Genomic DNA, 21,695 nt, shown 5'->3' with positions numbered 1-21,695 from the left:
TATCCAAACTAGTACACATATTCTTGTCCATATAAGCTTATAACATGGCCTACGCTGCAGGAGTGAAATAACGTAATGCTATGCTCATTTTTGTTTATTACACGGGTGTTATAACACTAGTTATATAACTGTGAAATGACATCATTTTTGTGACGAAATGACATCATTATTCCAGCGAATTTATTCAGTTAAACTCTTTAACAATGTGAATAAACGATACATAGATCATAAAATAAAGAAAATATTTGTCTGTCATGTTATAAATAGAATTTTAGATTTGTGGTCATTGTGTATTGAATTTATTAAACTCGTCATCTAAATAAAGATAAAAACTCGGCAAACCTCGTGTTTATCTTTATTTAGATGACAAGTTTAATAAATTCAATACGAAACGACCACTCATGCAAGATCCTATATCAATCAAATATCTCACTTAAGCACTGTATGGATGGCTGAAAGTGGCATAAGACCTGATGAACCGGAAAGATTCCGAAGACAGGGCAGTGTGTCCAGCAAACAAGACCTGGTAAGATGATAAGTCGAGTGCAGTTGTGTCCACTACACATTGACAATTAACGCATAGTTTTCCCGTTTAGATGTCTGCGTTTCCCCTACCCCAATTATATTTCTTAATGACATTTCAATCTAGATGGTTAATGGTTGCATAACCAAAGGCAGATGTACGTTAACATCTTTAGAAAAAAGAAAAACGGTAAATTTATACTGTATATCAATAATTGGTCCCAAATTAAATACTTAACTTCTGTAAAAAATGTGAAACATTAAAAATGAATACATCCGTTCTCATGAATCTTCTTAAATCCACTTATCAGTGTCTGCACGTGCCAAAGTACGACACTACTATTTGACAAACGTGTATCACAGTTTTCTTTCAAATTATACAATAACTATTGAAACATCAAGATATTGTATTTACAAACATAACAATTAAAGTTTATATAATTTCGTTAAATTATGCAGCTTAAACCATAGCAATTTAGTTTATTATCAATAGTTATAACATTATTCGTTCCGCATTAACAATTTCAGATAATAGGGATTTAAACATTATATGTTTTATATGTTTATGAATGGATGTCATAAAAATAAATCAACTCGCCGTTGATTACCGTTTATATTTTCAGTGTCTTTATTTCAATCCTCTTAGTTCAATTAATTAGTTAATTCATGGTTGGCAAGACTTGTACCGACTATTGGATTTTTCACTGAGAACATACACACGAAATTTCAATATATTTTCACAAGATAATACTTTTAAATTGATAATACATCAAATGGTATGGCCGTAAATGAATTATTTAAATTTGAATAATTTTAGTATTGCTGATTTATTTGACGACTAACGATATAATGTTATTTATGACATATAGCGTGTTTCTAATTGAAACGTTTTTTAGATTCAGTGGGAAAATGCCTCCGTTGAGACATGTACTATACTGAGCTGGCTCGGTTACGGACCGGAGATCATACAGGCTCGGAGAGACATATATCGGGAGTATGGCAAGCGGTGTACTGCAAAGGGATGTGGATTTCCAACGTTAATTATTACGGGTAGCAAAGGTGAGGGGCTGAGCAGCTACTTGGAAAGTGATGTGGATCAAATGTTTATACTTAATAGAGTGATCTGTTTAGAAGATGATGTAAATTCATGTGCCTTTCCTGGGGAGATAACTGTGTTGAGATCACTCAGTCGCAGGAGTTACCATGGTCACTGTAGACTGCTACTGGAGAGACGCGGTACAGATATTCTCAGGGAAGTAAATGATGCGTTTTGTGATGACGGATTTGGTCGCGAACTTTTGAGCAGTGACTTGTTTGTTAATAACTGGTCGAAAGTAAACTTGGTACAGGGGGAGGTGCAACATGAGCGTGCGGGACCGTCAATTCCTAGTACAGTGAATGGACACTTACACTGGGACTTTGTCCATGCATTACGTTACTACTGTCCCAACATCCTGTCAAAATGGGCCGCAAGACCTCGCCACTGGCCGCCACCGGAAGTCACTCAGAGGGTCGTATCACTTGGGGCAGTTCTTACGCCTGTTGGATTTAAAGGAAGTGAATATCAACATGTTGAATGGAGAGTGTGCTTTAACGCCGGTGAGATCGAACTAATTAGCAATCTTAATGACACTCAAACTAAATTGTATGTTTTATTGAAAATGATAAAGAACGATGTATTACATCCACGTAAGAAAGAAGTTTCATCGTACACATTGAAAAACATCGTTCTATGGATGGCGGAAAATAATCCTCAAGCCTCGTTTCATAAAAAAAGTATTTTGCAGTGGTTGCATGAAGCATTGGATGCGCTTAGAGTTGCATTGATCACCTTAGAGCTACCATACTATATGATTCCAGAAAGGAATTTGATGGCAACCACTGGACTGGATGTGGAACAGCAACGCACATGGATATCAACGATTACAGATATGCTCAATGAAGGTCCGAAGATGATACTTAGACTTCCAAAGATACGAAAAGCTCTTATTGCTCATCCTGAACCATTCCGATGGTACAGCGGGAGGATAATTGAGCTGGAGTTGCTGATGCTCATGTACATGAACAGAGTGGTAATCTGCAGAGATGAGAACGTGAAGGTTGACTATACCGATGCGATTTTTCAGGCATTACAGAGACGAATAGACGAGGTTATAACGGATGTTGGCGTGAGAATGAGAATGGAAGGGACTCGAGTTATCAACGCGGATGCTATTTTTGATAGAATTTTGATGTAAAACGTGAATGATGATCAATAGATCAGTAACGAGGCGCGGACAACACTTATTTATAACTTTTGAGTACATATTATCTTTAACGAATCACCGATCATTGTTGCCAAGAACGTGAAAATTATACAACTTATCGTAATAGTGATTTTTCAGTAATTGATGTTTGACTTGAACACGTTCGTTTCACTTCTTAAAAATGTTCACAATTTTACAAAAGATTTGTTTACAGTAGACTGTAAACTTTACCGAACAATAAATTTCGATACACTTTATTAAAAAATGTCAATCACATAGATAACAGTAGTTAAGTAAAGTTATGTAAAGTAATTTTGCTATATTGTATATATCTTAACAAAATATGTACTTTTCGCGCTTGGAAACCAACGGTATAATTTCAAGTTATGCATATATTTCTTTTTAGAACTAATAGTAGTAACTCATTTTGTCGACGTATGTGGAAATGTGACTTTTGTTTATTTGCGTATACATGTTAGGAAATATATATCTAGCTGTTTTGAAAGGTAGCCGCCAGTGTCAAACCATGCCCACATGGTGCTCGAACATTCGTTCCAGCTAAGAGTTAACTGGGCATAATTCATGTGTTGAAAGCGTCGTTCCAGCTTAGAGTTAACTGGGCATAATTCATGTGTTGAAAGCGTCGTTCCAGCTTAGAGTTTGCAAACCACACAGGCTTATCAGCCACTTTTCGCCTAAACTGGATTCTTAATATAAAGATACTTTTTTACAACGAAAAATACCATTAACGCGATATGTATCGTATATGATTAACATGTGTGCGGACTGCACATGATAATATTGAAGGACGCCTCACACACATACATTAATCTCCGTTTTCCCAGAACGCGTCTCGATATATATCTAGCTGTTTCGGAAGGTAGCCGCCAGTGTCAAACCGCGCCTTCATTCGTTATCCCGCTCCAAAGATAAACGTCATAGCCCCCGTACATAAAGACGATTATATTTTGCGTTTGTGTAGAGTATCATAATGCAGTTAGCGGTCACTGCGTATTTTGCACTGGAACACCTACCCCGAGTGTTATATCATACGTTTGTTTAACGAATTGTATTACGTTTAGCAGTCATCGTGTAAGATGCACTGACATACATACCATGACTGCTTTATTTTACGTGTGTTTCATGCAAACAAATGCAAATACAAGTCATTCCGCATTATGACTATTAACACCTTTTGTGGCTATGTGAATATGAATGATAAAGTATAGATCGCCAATATTAACGTGGCACTGACCTTTATGTTTGACAATATTTAGGTACCGATATTGAAGTGAGTTTAATCTGTTGAAGAGTACCTGAGTGAGTTCACTGTAACGGTCTCACTAAACGAATGCAAAACGCGCAAGAATACAACCAAATGAAATATTGACCACGATCAACGAGTACAATGTTGAATAGATGGATTGTTGTAATTGTTTTATTGTATTTTTGTTGGACCTTTTTGTGTTACTTTCCATTTTCATAAAATGCAGCGTCTAAAATGCTAAACCCGAATCGGTTAACATCTCTAATGATATTGATCACGTAAAGAATTATATTTTGACCCATTAGCGGGGGTTGCATTATCAGGAAACAGCACATCAGTGTTCCGCTTGCGGGTCATTTGATATACCGAGTTACTGATCTGTAGCCTGCAGACTAAGAAAAATAGTTCCTTCAGGACATATCGAATATCACTACTCATCCACATATTTCCTAGTGCAAACGACTTTTTAAAGGGACATGTTCAAAGATTGACGCATCGAAAACAAAATTGAATTTTAGTTGCGAATTCCTAAAAATAACTTCAGTATTTATATTGCGGATGATACTTGAAAATGCTGTTGTCAAAATATTGTTATATATTTATCAGTTGATTTTTATTAAACAACCATGAAGCATTGTTTATGTGAACAGATTGAACAGTTTGAAATGTTCTATGTTTTTTTTAATGAAGATAACTGACAACACGACACAATATAACATACAGCCACTTTAGAAAAAGAAGAATGCTTTTCCACAAGCATTCGGTTGCAAAAAGATTCAGATTGATATCCAGATAGATTTATCTCTTTTTGTATTTCGTCCGCATGGTTTATAATGGCTTGTAAATACATTAAATGGAGTGCCTTTTTATGTACTCAAACAAACGTGATTTTAAACACTTTACATTAAATGACAGATATGCGCGGGGAAAAGAAACCTCTTAGGTAAAGACGCACATCCTAGATAATATGGATACATCAATAAATACTTTTTGTCTGCGTTTTTAAGATATGAAGATTCAATAAACCTATGTTTAAGAGACGCGGTCAAATAATTGTCTGCTGTATTTTATGCGTGTATGTTTTTCAACGTCTTTTCCATAGTATCCCCTGTGAGCTAGGGAGCCTTTAGAAGATCTCCGTAGATATCAGGTACTCGTATTACTAGGATAGCGGAGAATGTTGCATACAAGCTGGGGCTAACGAAACAATCTAGTTTATATAAATAGGATTGACTTCTTTCTTACCTTGACATCGTATAACAAATGAATTACAAACATGAACAACAATAGCGTGAAAAATTGGATTCAGGCAAGCAAATAGTCGCCCCAAAACGAAATATGATATTCATTATTCAGACCTCAGGGTATGGGGTAAAATATATAGCGTTGACTGCTTCGTATACCGGAGAAGGAGAAAAACATAAGGTCTAATGGTCTCTGTACATCAAACATAAGTTCTAATGGTCTCTGTTCATCAAACATAAGGTCTAATGGTCTCTGTACATCAAACATAAGGTCTAATGGTCTCTGTTCATCAAACATAAGGTCTGTTGGTCTCTGTTCATCAAACATAAGGTCTAATTGTCTCTGTTCATCAAACATAGGGTCTAATGGTCTCTGTTCATCAACCATAAGGTCTAATGGCCTCTGTTTATCAGACATAAGGTCTAATGGCCTCTGTTCATCAAACATAAAGTCTAATGGTCTCTGTTTATCAGACATAAGGTCTAATGGTCTTTGTTCATCAAACATAATTTGTCAGTTGTTGTCAGTGTGCTGTTCGTGTGTTATTCAAAATTAGGAGGAACCTCATTCGGATCGGCCAATTTTCAAACCGGTTTTTAATCCCCGATGCTTTGCATTGACCGTTCTAATACGGTAATCCCTGTTAAATTAGTATATTTTATGCTGCGTGTTTTGTTATGAAAGTTGTTAATAAGAGTTTTTCGTAAAGTTTCATCCCAGATTAGCCTGTGCAGTCCGCACAGGCTAATCATGGATGACACTTTCCGCTTTTATGGTATTTTTAGTTTCAAGGAATTCCCTCCTTGCCGAAAATCAAGTTTAGGCGGAAAGTGTCGTCCCTTATTAGCCTGTGCAGACTGCACAGGCTAATCTAGGACGACACTTTACGCACATGCATTAAGCCCAGTTTTCTCAGAACGCGACTCACAAAATCAAGACAACTATCTCCTGATAGAGTTTCGGGATTCAAAAAATGTTTCCTCCTTTTGTATAATTTCTACTATAAAGTTATAAAAAGGAAAAACATGTATGTGATATGTATCGAGATTTAAATTAAATAATGAACATATGGCATTCAAAGAGTGTTACCCATGTCCAATACAATTTTAACCCATAGGATCGCATCCTGCTTCGACGACTATCCCATTGAGTGTTCCATTGGCGTCAAGAGCTCTCTGATATAATAGAACGTTACCATGTAAACAGTTTTCATTTAGCGTTGTCCACTGTGACAGTTAACCATCCAAACGTAACGATGCATACAATTTAAAATCAATTTGAAATTTCTGCTCGCAACTTATATGAAGATAGTTTGAATATGGGGACCAAACATTAACCAATCTGCTTTCTCGTCTCTGTGCTTTTGCAAAACAATTCAACACCTCTAAAATATCATATACTTATTGATAATATAATTATGTAAATATTGAAAAGTTCCTACTATTTTAATTTATTTATAATGTTTAAAACTATTACATTTTTTAAAGAGTATAGAACAATAATACGTTTCTTGGTATTGCATATGCACATTTAATTTCTAGTTTTGCAAAGGAAGTAAACACATCCGCCGACCCTTGTCTACTTAATACTTCGAGTGTTGTGTCTGTGTAGACCACCGAACTTGTATATCAAGACAAACCGGTCAAGTCCTATATTCTTGTTCAATAAAAATCTAGCCGCCTGCGAAAGACATGTGGCCGTACAGCACTTACGTTTGTTAACTATTTTAAGGCCTACGTTGTTTTAATTCGGTTTTCACTAACAGCAATAAAATGTTGATTTTGTCAAATAACTTAGAAATAATTTAGAAATAGTGGGACTTGAAAAAGCAAAACATGCATACTCCTGTAATAGCCTAAGTGCGAATGTCCGTTACTTGCTGTAAATGTAGGAAATGATTTATAAATTGATCACACTGATGTTCAGTTAAACCACTGCTTGTCTGTCCGTGCCTGTTAGTCCACAAAGATGAGCAAGGCTGTGGTTTTCCTCTTCGTCATATGTCTTATGATCTCCGTAGTGACAGGTAAGACTTGTGTTGCAATTCATTCACTTAATTAGTGCTAAAACCGCTACTGCTTCTGCTACTGCTAGTGTTGCTACTACTGCTGTTACTGATTATTCTCTTGCTTCTATTAGTGCTACTTTTAAGACTCAATTTTCTTTGTTTGTTATAAAAGTGTATATAAGTTGAATGTTGATAGAACGATTGTGGGGGCGACATTTGTTAAAATCCGCTTTGACAACTGCTGGGCATCATTTAAGGAGCGTCATGCGAAAATGGGATTTATGTCATATATGACCAGTGTGCGTTGTTTGATTAGGAGCCAACCTGTCCGGTATAACGAGCAAGGCTCCGTGGCCTCATGAACGGACCGCGGCAATGAGCTCCTGGCCAGCCTTTCTATTCGCACACTATGAGCCGCGTTCTGAGAAAACTGGGCATAATGCATGTGCGTTGAGTGTCGTCCTAGATTATCCTGTGAAGTCCGCACAGGCTATATGTAGGCCGCAGAGGCTAATAAGGAACGACACTTTCCGCCTAAATTGGAATTATGCTAAGAAGATACTTGATTTAAAGAAAAATTGTCATAAAAGCGGAAACTGTCGTCCCTGGTAAGCCTGTGCGGATTGCACAGGCTAATCTGGCACGACACTTTACGCACATGCATTATGCCCAGTTTTCTCAGAACACGATTCGTATTGTCAGGAGCTACGCTTGCGGAATATGTCATACGCGGGTCATATGATAATAGTTCTACGCTTGCAAGAAATTAAACGAGTATCAATACAACAAAATGTTCATGCAGGTAATTTATGCCGTGTACATAAGTGTAAACAACTCTATGAAATAATTACAATGTAAACAGTTTAAAATCGACAAATGTTTATATATAAGGTAACACTGCCTCTTTTCATCCTCACCAGCAATCCCCCCTCCCCACCCGGCATTTTAATACTGGCTAAAACCCGGCGTTGTTGATGTATTTTAGCCTGGTGGTCGACGGACTCACCTCTTCGGTTTCCAGACGACTGTAACAGCGAAGTTTTGGGGTCCTTTGCGACCAACTGCGGGCTCTCGGAGCACTCCATGGTACGCAGTTAATATCTACGATGGACACATTTGTTTTGTTGTTGTTGAACGACCGATTTAACAACTATTTTGTTTATTGTTGCTTATCGATTTGTACGGGGGGAGTAGGAAATCTGAAGTCTAGATATTAAACGCTTTACGGTTTGGTTTTCTTATACGCTTAAAATATAGACAAATGAGACATATTAAATGTTACATATAGGTCGTGTTCTGTAAAAAGGGGGTTTAATGCATGTGCGTAAAGTTTCTTCCCAGATTAGCTTGTGCAGTCCGTACAGGCTTAACAGTGACGATACTTTCCGCTTTTATGATATTTTTATTATAAAGAAATACTCTTCTTAGAGAAAATTCAGATTCGGCGGAAAGTGTCGTCCCTGATTAGCCTGTGTGGACTGCACAGGCTAATCTGGGATGACACTTTTTGCACATGCATTAAACTTTTTTTTCACAAAGCACTGCAATTATGTTTATTTGTACAATTAGGGGAACCACTACATCCTGAAAGATCCAAAGAGCAATGACATCAACAACATCGTCATAGTGATACCAGATGACTTGCGAGATTTCGGCACGTGCGAGAAGATCGTTCGAGATCTCAATGAGAGATGCAATAAGGATTACTTCGACTACTAACGCTATGTTAACATCAATCTTGGCTTTTCACGTTTCTTCGTCGTTATACTCTTCGATCAGCTTTTTATAAAGAAATGTATTTCAGTGGTATAAATGATTACATTCGTACAATTGTTTATCAAATACGATACAATACTTTAATGTGTTCTAAAGACAAACTATTTTAACAAACAATCTGGTCTTTATGCATTTAGTGAAAGTGTCATCCTTGTTCTGCGTGTGTAATTACTGGCTAATCATGGACGACTCTTTCCGCATTAAGGGAATTGTTCTTGCTCAAGAAGTATTTTCTAAACGAAAGTCCAATAATGGTGCAAAGTGGTGTTCCTGATTAGCCTGTTTGGACTGCTCAGATTATTTATTACGACGCTTTACGCACATGCGTTAAGCCCAGTTTTTCAAGAATGCTGTTAATTTAAACAGAAAGAATCGATTGGTTTCAGACTGAGACCAGGAGCTGTAAACGTTTATTTGCCGTAAATATCTGTACATTCCTAAATTGTGTTTTATGTATTTAAGGCCGCTTCTGCTAATAAATATTATCGTCTCGCACTTTTTGTATTTGTTAAATGAACATCCTTTGTCTGTGGAAAGTGTTGCAAAATACACTCACCTTTGATAAAAAGGCATTTTATACTTGGTATACGATGTACTGGGGTCTACATTGCAGATATAATAACAGAAAGAAAATTACACAGTGTTTTGATCATAATAAGTTTAAATATGTGGATCATGGGTTTCTCATAAAACCAAGGCTTATTAATTTGTGATTCTTGCTTATAGTATTCTAACAGATACATTTGGATATGTACGTACTAGATTAAGCGTATATTTAAATGGGAAAACCTGAAATCAAAGACAGGGGATATATTAAAATTGGACCATGCTCTGTGAAAAGGTAGTTTAATGCAGGTGCGTAAAGTGTCGTCCCAGATGAATCTGTGCAGTCCACACATATTGTTCAGGAACAACGTTTTCCCTCTAAACTAGACTTTTGCTAAGAAGAGACTTTCTTGAAAGGAAAAATATCATAAAAGCGGAAAGAGTTGTCCCTGATTAGCCTGTGCGGACTGCACAGGCTAATCTGGGACGACACTATATGCACATGTATTAAACCCCCTTTTCTAAAAGAGCAGCTCAACTTTAAAATTGCAAATTGGCTTTTGCATGCGTGATAATATTTATTTGCAATAAGCTTTTATGGATTAGCAAATATCTCCTCTTTGTTGAACTAATACACGGTCACGTCATAATAAGTATTTAACATCCATGACTTAAACGGACCATTTAACAGATTTTGGCATGTTCTGAAGTTTGCGAACTAATGCTTTAAATTCATGTAAACATCGGAACAAAAGAGTTTCAGTTAAAAACAAAAATTAACCCGTTTATGCCTAGCGTCCTGAAAAAATGACTTTGCATACAGCGTAGACCCAGATGAGACACCGCATGATGCGCCGTCTCATCTGGGTCAGCGCTGTTTGCTTAAAGGAATTTCAGTAAGTAATATCTAAATTTAGAAATACATATACTAGACATCCCTATTTTTTTAATAAATGTGTCCAATTTAGAAGGATTGGAGAGTCCACGAGGCATAAATTGGTTAAAATTGAAGAATGAAAAAAACGTTATCCACACCTGGGCTCGAACCACTGAGCCTTGGAGCTAATTCGGCCAATCGTTATGACGGGATAATGCACGTATTTTAAACTTTATATAGGTAATCCTTGTAATGTCACACGATTACACTATAATAAGGATAACAACAATATGATAACGATAACAACAGAACTTTCCTTATTATAAAATCGTTTCGCCTTTGTAGCGCTTTAGAATCTTCAGGTTTTTAAATCGTCTAAAATATGCATACAATTGATATTTTAGAGCATAACATGTCAATTATTACTGTTTCCTTATAAAAAACATAGCTTCAACAAAAATTTGCAATTATGAAACAATATTTTTTATCAATTTTGTAAATTTTTCAAAACGTGAACAGGTCCCATTAAATACAATCAATGTTTGAATGAGATAATCTTACTATATCCACATTCCCAACGACACCTGTTAAAATATCCACAAAATATAACTGTGAACTTTACTTTAAATGTATCATTATTTTAAATATGACATATTAATTTTATATTAAAGACAAGATATTCAAAATTTCCTTTCGGCATCTTTCAAATGATTTACACAAATTTACACAACATTTTACATATATGTAGTTAAGTAATTTTAGCATGAAACATGATTGCGAGCATTTAGTACGTTGTCTTGTATAAATTGCTTTTAACCCATTTATGCCAAGCGTCTAGAAAAAAAGGCCTTGGCATGATGCGACGTCTCATCTGGGTCTTCGCTTTTTGCTTAAAGGCATTTCCGTATGAAATATTCTAAATATAGAAATAAATATACTAGACATGCCTAATTTTGGAAATAAATTGCTCCAATTTAGAAGGATGGGCGAGTCCACTTGGTATAATAGGGAAGAAAAACAATAGTTAAAGTAAAGGGAGAATAGTACGAAATTATTATACATGTAGTTACAGCCTCACTTGGTGTACACATGGTTAAATGGTATAAACAATAAAATTGACAAGGTTTCAATGGTGACAACTGCATGAACTTGCTCTACGAACACCATGTTAAAATCGATACCTAGTTTTTAAGTTTATGTTTCTTTGTCATCGACTGCGAATATGAACTCGTACAAAGGTCTTCTTAATGAAAAATACCAGACAACTTTTTGGGAGTTTCTCATTTTTGTTTCCCTATTGAAAGCGTAGTTGTTAAGAACAGAAAAATGTTCTGTTCAATATGGATGACAAATCACGCTCAACGTGGCATTTTCGATCAATAATAGACCATAACTGTGTACTTATGTCCACAGATACATGATCAATTCTGGCTATTATTCTCGATAGATTAAAGTATAAACAAAAATGATGACGGTATTGCATATGCCAGCGTTGACTGGAGATTCTTTACGGACGAAGTCGATGGAGAGGACAGTTAAAGAGCAATGGAAACGAGGATGCAGTATGTAGGGAGTTGTAAACGTTTTAATGAAGAATGGCGTATCTGATACTGAGGGGGTTTCTCATTTTTGTTTCCATATTGACAGCGTAGTTGCTAAGAACAAAAAAATGTTCTGTTCAATATGGATGACAAATCACGCTCAACGTGGAATTTTCGAATACTAATAGACCATACCTGTGTACTCCATAGATACATGATCAACTCTGGCTATTATTCTCGATAGATTAAAGTATAAACACATATGTTGACGGTATTGCATATGCCAACGTTGACAAGAGATTCTTAACGGACGGAGTCGATGGAGTATGCAGGGAGTTGTAAACGTTTTCATGAAGAATGGCGTATCTGATACTGACATCGAATGGCTGGCGTTTGGACCTTCCGGATCTTCACAGTACGATGTGATCTTCAAGACAAAAGATAAGTGTATCTCGTTTTTGAATAAAATACAAATGCAAGCATCGTTAGCTCACCAAGGAGTACAATACAGATTTGTTAAGTACGGAAAGCAAATTGAATCATGTAGAATTCATTGGCTGCCAGCATTCGTTAACGACAAGGTCATAGCTGATATTTAAAAAAAATTTGGAACTGTTATGTCGGTCGAACATGATTCTTTGAAAAAAGGAGATTTTAGTACCCACTCTGGGGTGCGTGTGGTCAGGATGGAGTGTGACAGAGTTCAGCAGGAGTCCATTCCACACATATTTCAATTTGAGTGTGGCTCAAAGGCCTTGATTACCATGAGAGGACGGCAGCCCCTTTGCCTCTATTGCCAAGAGGTTGGGCACGTCCGCAACACTTGCCCCCAAAATATCAATGCCATTTTTAAAGAAAAAGTAAGTGTTTCAGAAAACAACAATGACACAACACCAGAGAAAAAGACAGACGGAGAGAAACAGACAGATGGTGAGAAACGAAAGGAAACAGAAGAGCATACAGACCAACCAGAACAGAAGAAGATTGATGACGAGGGGTTTGAAACGATGGGGAGTAAGAAGAAAGGAAAGAGCCAGGGAAGAAAGAAAAATGGAGAGACGATACCAGAAATGGAAGTAGAAACAGAGGTGAGGGGCTCAACAAGAGGGAGGAAAGCAGATAGCAATGAAATCATGACCCCTATGCCTAAGAGCTAGTTCAAAGTTTTATATATAGACCCAGATGATTTGGATGAACACCGACTAGTGATTGATTTAGATTCCCAAGATCTTGTTATGACCCCTGATGAATAAACTCCCTTTTTACAAAATATAATAAAACATTCCTAAACCCCTTTTTTCAAATACCAATTACTGTTAACAATCAATGTTTAATATTACCTAGTGTAAATAGTTCAATTGTATGTATATTTATCATTATATTTTATGTCTTAAAATATAATGTTGGCTTATATACCGAGCACACAGACAATCTGTGTGACTGATATATTAGCATATTTAACATTTCATGGATCCACATTGTATAAAGTATACTTTTTGTAATTAAATATAGAATATGTATAAATCAAATCTATGTAAATAGTATGTATATATATGCAATTAAAAACTATTACTTTAAAATCTTATATAACATAAATGCATTTTTTATTTTATATAAACGTATAAAGAACGTTCATATGCCAGTGTGTGTATAAACTTTTCACTGTTATATATACTCAATCCATATCTATTATAAAACACCTTTTTTAAACACAATACTCAGCAACAATATATCTTTAAATCCTTTTCCAATATCCTCGTGGTAAATGTGAGCGCATCTATCTTTTTCCAAATTACTTCGGTACGTAGTATATTTATTAAAGCGAGTTTACAAAATCGTTGGCCTAGTATCTTTTCTACCTGGTTTAAATCTTTTAAACACTATAATCGGGTTTTCTATGCTAACACTTAATCATGGACGTCGCCTTTTTTTCTTTTAACTACAACCTGAGTTATAAACTAGAACATGGAGTTAAAAATAGAAACTATAAATATTAACGGATTTCGATCCAAACAAAAACAAACCTTCATTAAAGATTACGTTTTAATTAATAAAATAATTATGTTATGCATACAAGAAACCCATGTAGATGATTACAAAATGTCGAAACAAATAGAAAATTTAATATCAAAAGAATACTTATGTATTGAATTTTTCTAATAACCTTTCTTGCGGATGTTGTATAATCGTTAATGATACAAATATTAAATGTTCTAAATTTGAAATTGATTTTGATGGTCGTTTCATATCCTTAGATATACAATTCTTAAATGATTATTTTAAAATTTGTAATATTTATGCACCGAATAAACCAGGTGACAGAAATATTTTTTTTTGAATCAATAAACGATATTTAGTGTCATCAAACAAATTAACTATTTTAGGAGACTTTAACTTTATTTTAAACCCACCCTTAGATAAAATAGGAGGTACATTTATTGATACAATAAAAGGTTGTAAAGTTTTCAAACAAATAGTTGAAACATTTAAAATAACAGATATTTATAGACATCTTAATCCAGATAAAGTAATAACAACTTGGAGTAGGAAATGTTTAACATAATCTGTTGCATGTCGTTTAAACAGAATTTATATTGAAAAATCACTTATTGAACAATGTAAAAACGAAGAGATTATTCCATGTCCATTTTCAGAACATGAGTTTGTTAGTTTAACAATAAATTTGGAAAATAATAGTACAACTAATAGCATAAACATTGGTAAATCATACTGGAAATTAAACAATTCAATTTTTGAAGATGAAGATTTTGTCTCTGCTTTTGAATATTATTTTAAAATTATCAGTAGAACTGAAAATATAACTTAAGAGTGGTGGGACATTTTCAAAACACAAATTTAAGACTGCTGTATTGATTATAGCAAGTCTAAAAATAAAAATTCTTATGATGAAATAAAAAACTAGTTAAACAATATAAACATTGTATTAATATTTTGGAAAAAAATCGATATTAAAGATAAATTAAATAAACTTCAAGACAATTTATATAAAGGGGCATATATAAGAAGTAAAATACATATTTTAAATAATAATGAAAACTCTAGTACATTTTATCATAACAATGAATTTAATATTGGTAATAACAAAAGTATACACCATATTATTGATGGTGGAGTTGATAAAAAATCAACTGATGACATTTGAAATTCTTTTAAAACATTTTATAAAGAATTGTATACAGAAGAGCAAGTAGATGCATCCTTTAATGATACATTTTTAAATAATTTACATCAAGTATCAAATGATGATAATAATATGTTAAATAGCCCCTTATCATTAGATAAAATTAAATTAGCTTTAAAATATATGGATCACACTAAATGTCCAGGTAGTGATGGTTTAACTTCCTTTATTTACATTAAATTCTTCCATTTATTTGGCAATATTTTATTACAATTATACAATACATGTTTTCATTTAGGCCATATGTCTAAATCTCAAAAAAAATATCTTATATAACATTATTATGCAAAGATCCAAATAATAAAACATCAGTTAAAAATTATAGACCTGTTTCTCTTTTAAATATTGATAGAAACATTTTATCAAACATATTAGCAAATAGATTAGCTAAGGTTTTAGACTCGATCATTGGTATTTTTCAAACATGTTCTGTTCCAGGTCGTACTATTTTTGACAATGTACATTTAATAAGAAACATTATTGATTATGTTGAGCAAAAGAATGTAAATGCTTGCTTTATTTTTCGAGACCAGGAGATGGCGTTCGACAGAGTTTCATTGTCATATCTATATAATACACTTGTTTCATTTGGTTTTTCAGATACATTCATAACTTGGATTAAATTTTTATATGAGGATATTAAATCGTAATTGTTAATGGTCATATATCTGATCCTTTCTCATTATTTCGTTCAGTTCGTCAAGGTTGTTCATTATCACCTCTTTTATATGTACTTTGTCTTGAACCATTTGCTAAAATAATTCAATGATAACAATATAAATGGTATACAGACACCGAGAAATACATTTCATGTTAAAATGTCTTTATATGCCGATGATAATACATCGGTATTAACAGATGACAAATCTATGTTTAATTTCTTTCGTCATGTTTCAGATTTTCAAAAAGTTTCAGGTTCTAAAATAAATTATAATAAAAGTTGTGGATTCTTTTTAGGTAAGTGGAAAAGCAGATCTGACCATCCATTTGGCATATCATGGATGAAAAATGTTAAATTACTTGACTATAAATTTGGCTATGATTTAACTGATGATGATATGTTCAATGAATCGTATATTAATTTCTCAAATACATTAAATTTGTGGTCTAATAGATGTAAATCTTTTAAAGGTTAAAGTTATGTTTTAAATACATATGTGCTATCAAAATTCTTTATTTTGTTTAATGTCAAACAATTCCGAGTCTTATATTAATATGATACAAAAAAGTTGTTTTAAGTTTATATGGGGCAGTGTTTACGAACCAATAGCTCGAAAGACATTATTTTTAGACTTCACTTTAGGTGGCCTTCGGTTACCTAATGTTCAACAAAGAATTAATGCATTTTATCTATCACACTTATTTAAACTGTTAAATGATTATAAATTCCTTTGGTATATTTTACAAGGTATTGGATAGGTATGCAACTTAGAAAATTTATTCCTTCATTACATAGTTACAGTGAACCCCACAGTGAAATTATTCCTTCTTTTAATGTTGAATATTTAAGGGTATTTCATAAATTTATAAAGGATGTTCAAACTGAAAATTTTAAACAGTGGTCTGTAAAATAAATATATGCATGTTTAATAAATCCAAATAATGAATATTTTCCAAAATGTTATTAAGAATGTCCATTAATTGATTTTAAAAATACATTTAGAAATATATTTCCTATGGCAGTTGATCCTTTGTGTAGGAATACTTGTTTTAGGTTAGCGCATTCTGTTGTGTATGTAAATAAATATTTATATGATAAACAGTTTAACAAAGCAAAAAAGAAATGTACTTTTTGTAATTGTGACGAAACTGTCCAACATTTATTTATAGATTGTTTGTTTACCTCCTCTTTAAATAAAACTGTTTTATATTTAATTGATATACTTACGATTGGAAACATTAATAGTAATCCTAAATGGTTCCAGTTTTTTATGTTAAAAATGTTGGAAGTACTGAATTAAAATATGTATATTTAATATTTTTGTCAAAATCAAGACATATTATTTGGACATGTAGGAAATCCGTCAAACATGAACAAATATTATTATCTCCCTCAGGCTTAACTATTAAATTTATAAAAAGAATAAAATTTAGAATTACATTAGATTTTCATCGCTTAACACATGATCTCTTTTATTTATATTGGGGTGGATTATGTCACACAATCAATGAAAATTTTGTTTTTCATAGAGAACTTGATAACCAAAATTACTTAACATTTTTATAACATTTTACTTGTTTTCTGCTGTTGTGTTTTCTCTCTGATTTCAGGATGACAGCAGCGAGGATGTGGGGAGCCGATGCTCGTGTTGTCATCCTGGGTCAGAGAGAGAGAACAACAAAGTGATACAGTGTTTTGTGTCATTTGTGTGATGAGTTTTTGTATTGATGTATTTATATATGTATCATCACTGTTATCATCAATGTTCCTATGAATCATTTCAATCATAATTTCATATACTGTTTAATCCGGTCTTTGGCTCATCTCATTTCATTCATTGAATTTCATTATCACTCATGTTTCATCACTATGTATATACGCTATACCATTGCCTCATTTTCACTCATGAAGGCCATAGGATCGTTTGTACTAACCTTTCTTGCGTATTGAGTTTCATTTCAAAAAATAGATTTCATATTAAACATGCTTTTTCACACTTGTTCAGGCTTAACTGGATGGTGGGGTTGAGGCGGGTGAGTAGTTGTACCAAAGGCTGTCACGTGCCTCAACTCCATCATCCAGGGCAGCTGTAGACTATATGTCATGATTATGGCGGACCATCGCGGGAAGTGCCCGTGCATGACCTGAGGTGGTTCGCTGTGAACCACATTTTATTTCATTATAGTTTTTTCATTTAAATATACAAGCTTATATGTTTCTTTACGTTATTCTTTACAATTATTAAGGAAGTATGGATACATTACTCGTTTTATAATCAAGGATATAAACTCAATTCATAATACTAATTAAGACCCGCTTAAATTTAAGATGGTGACTTTTATTTGTTAAAAGCTATCATTTTGTTTTGTTTAACAATAACATCATATAAACGTGCAGACGTGAACAAAGACTGGCATATTAATTAAACGTGCAGACGTGCAAAAGATTGTTTGTAAATTGTGAAAAATATAATTTTGTTTCTTATAACTTTGTAACTCTTGTTAAATATTATTATAAGTCACCATACATTTGTTATTTCACATTTAGTTTTTTTGCGGGTACCTGGGGCAATCTACACCCCAGTGTACGTCATGAATAAAGTTGTATTTGCTACTAAAATAGAGATTTGTTACAATTATTTTCAATGGAAGTAATTTATATAATTATGAATCTCATATTATTTATTTCCTTACCAATAATTGAAGTTCTTTTCACAGTTACTGTACAGATTTATTATTTTAATTATTAATAAATGATTGATTTGTCAATTTTCTGTTTTATGATATAATTATAATTTCTTTGATGTTCATTCTATACCTGTGGACTGATGTCCATAGATACATGATCAACTCTGGCTATGATTTTATGAAAAAGAAAAAAAACACCCTCTGGCTATGATGTCTTTTAAACCACAGGCCTTAGTTGTCAGTGATGTCTGACATGGTCATAATTGACTGTGAGACCCTCCCCAACCCCCCTCCCCGATTGGATTGGACAAAATTCAAGGGAAGTAATAACTTTTAAAGGGAGATGATTTCTATACCTGCCGAAGGATAAATATAAATGTTATTTCAATGCGGTGTAGTTGGGGGCATTGTGTTTCTGACAAACACATCTCTTGTTGGGTCACTAGGTCAAAGGTCAAGGTCACTATGACCTCTAAAATGGTCGATATTCTTGTTTTATAGCGTGATTACCGTATTCTTACAGTTATTGGTGTGTATGTGTTATGTTATGTACCACCTTATCTTGTTGTTCTTCCTATTCAATTCGTATAATGGAAATTTATAAACAACGTCTTTCATGAACTCGCCATAGGGTTAATGCTGATAAAAAGTTTATTTCTGAAGATGAATTGGTAGATTTTGCTCAAATGTCAATTTGATATAGCGGATGGAAATTAATCACATTTTGTTTTATGTGATCATATTGATAGCATTAGTACTGTTGCTGTAAATTCATTAGTCTAAATAATGTCTTTTCTAATTTATTGATACAAATATTGATGATTTGAGTGACATTGTAGATTCAGTTATTCATACCAATTTATTACTATATGGGCTTTAGTATGGGCGATATGTTCGTAATTGTTTGAAGTGCTATATTTATTGATAACTGTGTATCTATTTAACAGGTATACATGCATTGCATAACATTTCATATTTTCTTTCGTTGTCAATATAGTAAACACGTAATTTGTTTTCTTGCTGTGTATATATTAATACAATGTGCATACTAATTAGCGATTTTAAAAACTTTAGTCGGAGAATGTAATCATACAATACTAATTGGTATTTAGATACTATCCTAGCGACCGGAAGGACACGGATTCGATCCCCACTGTGGGAGCGTACTTTAGATCCCCCCTTAGACGCGTGAACCCTTTATTGTGTTGGATTCCTATTGCATGTATATCAAATGTCAAGTTATAAGCAATGTGTTTCATGATCTCGCCATAGGGTTAATGCTGTACAAATGTATATTGGTTTGAGTGACATTAGTCGTTGTATGTTCAGTGATTCATGCCATATTTATTGGAAAATGGACTTGATCATGAGCGATATGTTCGTTATTATTTGTCTTGCTACATTTATTGATAACTGTTCATGTACTAAACAGGTATACATGCCTTACAAAACATTTCAAATGTGCTTTCGATGTGAATATTGTCATCACGTTATTGTTTACTTGCTTTTAATATATTGATAATATGTGTATTCGTATTAGCTGATTCGAATGACTTTTGTCGAAGCATGTATTCATACCTTATTATTGTAATTAGCGGTGTTAACGTTTCCCAACAGTAGACATTCATTCTGCTGATGAAGTCCGTAGTACACGGACGAAAGCTCCAGGTATAGCTTTCAATAACTAGTGTGTGTAATTTGAGAGTTTAAAACATTTATTGGATTATCATGGAAACCACACAATCAAACTTTCATCGAGAAACGTATTTATTTATTTTATACATAATGATAAAATATGACATTTCTGCAGTGAAATAACAGCAGTGATTTCATGAACTATATGTAATCATATTCCCTGAACGGTATTTTAAAATGCTCCGGAAGCTTTGATATTGACTTTCATTCACTGGCAACAGTTATGCAAATACAAATATGCACAGAGGTTCCACTTATAATTATATATTTAGTTTGGATTTGCCTTGTACAGATAATCGACTTAAATATGTGTGTATAAGAAATATTATGATTACAGCATTGGTTGTGCATAATGTCGTTTATTTGTCGATTTTAACATGCAACTTAAAATGGACCCATACGCGTTTAATTAAGTATTGGGTACATGGCAATTACTATAATATTTAACAAATGTTTAATGTATCTTGATTAAATTTATCATGCAGCTTCAGTATTTGTATTTGATATTTTCACCGATGAAAAGAACAAATTTTCGGAACTCCTTTTCTATGTTTAGATTATCATAAATAATTATATACATATTTTCTATGATCACGAGTGAATTAAAATCGACCTACCACCGAATCAAACACATTTTCTTTTTATTTTATGCTTAAATTTACCGTTCATGTACATTGCAAAAGAGTTTTAACTGGAAATTCCGTTGGTATAATGACGTCATTTCGTCATACTAATGACGTCATTTTGTGCTTTGAAAGTATTGTGGCACGCCACAGGAGAAACTCCGAGAAAGGGTTACTTTTCAGCGAAATGGAAACAGCTGTTAATTGGGCAGCTATGCAAATTATATTCCATAACAGACACTCCAAATATCAGATCAAATAAAGTAATGACTTTGAAGCGTTGCGAACTACCCCGAATGCTGCTTTGATCGAACAGAGATGGGACAACTCTTATTCAATACTGTATTTGTTGTAGTAAACAAAACACACTTGTCCTCCTTTAGAGCCAGCCTACATAACATGGAATTTAAAAACAAAACACATTGAAACTATATAAAGATGTGCAGGTTAAACAATTATAGTTGTTCAAAACTTTACCGAAAAACTTGATTATGATAAAGGCACAAATTATTAAATTAAAGTGAAACACCATGAGTGTTATCTGAATAAAAAATAATGTTGACAATTCAATGTATATCCACGATAGGGCGATTCAGCCATGTTGAATTATTTATAAATAACATGCACAATACTGATCATTTGCATGATAAGTTTAAGTGTTATAAACATATGCTCAACACTTTTCGACCAGTTAACTAGTAATCATGAATCATTAAACATATTTTCAAATTATAAATCCTTGTCAACCGTCTTCGTTTAAGGGACGCGACAAATCGCCTGTACGAAAAAGGACGAGACA

The 21,695-nt window shown here is 33.6% G+C and overlaps 2 protein-coding genes across 23 annotated transcripts in view; one reads left to right on the top strand and one right to left on the bottom strand.

Moving 5' to 3' along the window:
• The window catches only part of LOC127867104 (dihydrofolate reductase-like), a 632,040-nt gene that overhangs the window by 402,659 nt on the left and 207,686 nt on the right, over positions 1 to 21,695 (bottom strand). The window lies entirely within an intron of this gene.
• LOC127867113 (uncharacterized) overlaps positions 1 to 21,695 on the top strand; it is a 707,753-nt gene that overhangs the window by 572,065 nt on the left and 113,993 nt on the right. The window contains exons 1-3 of one of the 4 annotated variants that reach the window (XM_052408140.1): positions 7,196 to 7,306; positions 8,274 to 8,374; positions 8,858 to 9,084. The exons of 2 other annotated variants lie outside the window; for them this stretch is intronic. In XM_052408140.1, coding sequence (XP_052264100.1) covers positions 7,249 to 7,306; positions 8,274 to 8,374; positions 8,858 to 9,007 — 309 coding nt within the window. In that variant the 5' untranslated portion in view covers positions 7,196 to 7,248 and the 3' untranslated portion in view covers positions 9,008 to 9,084. Of the gene's footprint in view, positions 1 to 7,195; positions 7,307 to 8,273; positions 8,375 to 8,857; positions 9,085 to 21,695 lie in introns of those variants that run through there. One more of the 4 variants, XM_052408139.1, reaches the window with a different exon arrangement.

The sequence above is a fragment of the Dreissena polymorpha genome, chromosome 2, assembly GCF_020536995.1.
Source record: "Dreissena polymorpha isolate Duluth1 chromosome 2, UMN_Dpol_1.0, whole genome shotgun sequence".
Classification (NCBI taxonomy): Eukaryota; Metazoa; Mollusca; class Bivalvia; order Myida; family Dreissenidae; genus Dreissena; species Dreissena polymorpha.
The sequence above is the reverse complement of the archived record's forward strand: the minus strand, read 5'-3'. Positions and strand labels throughout refer to the sequence as shown.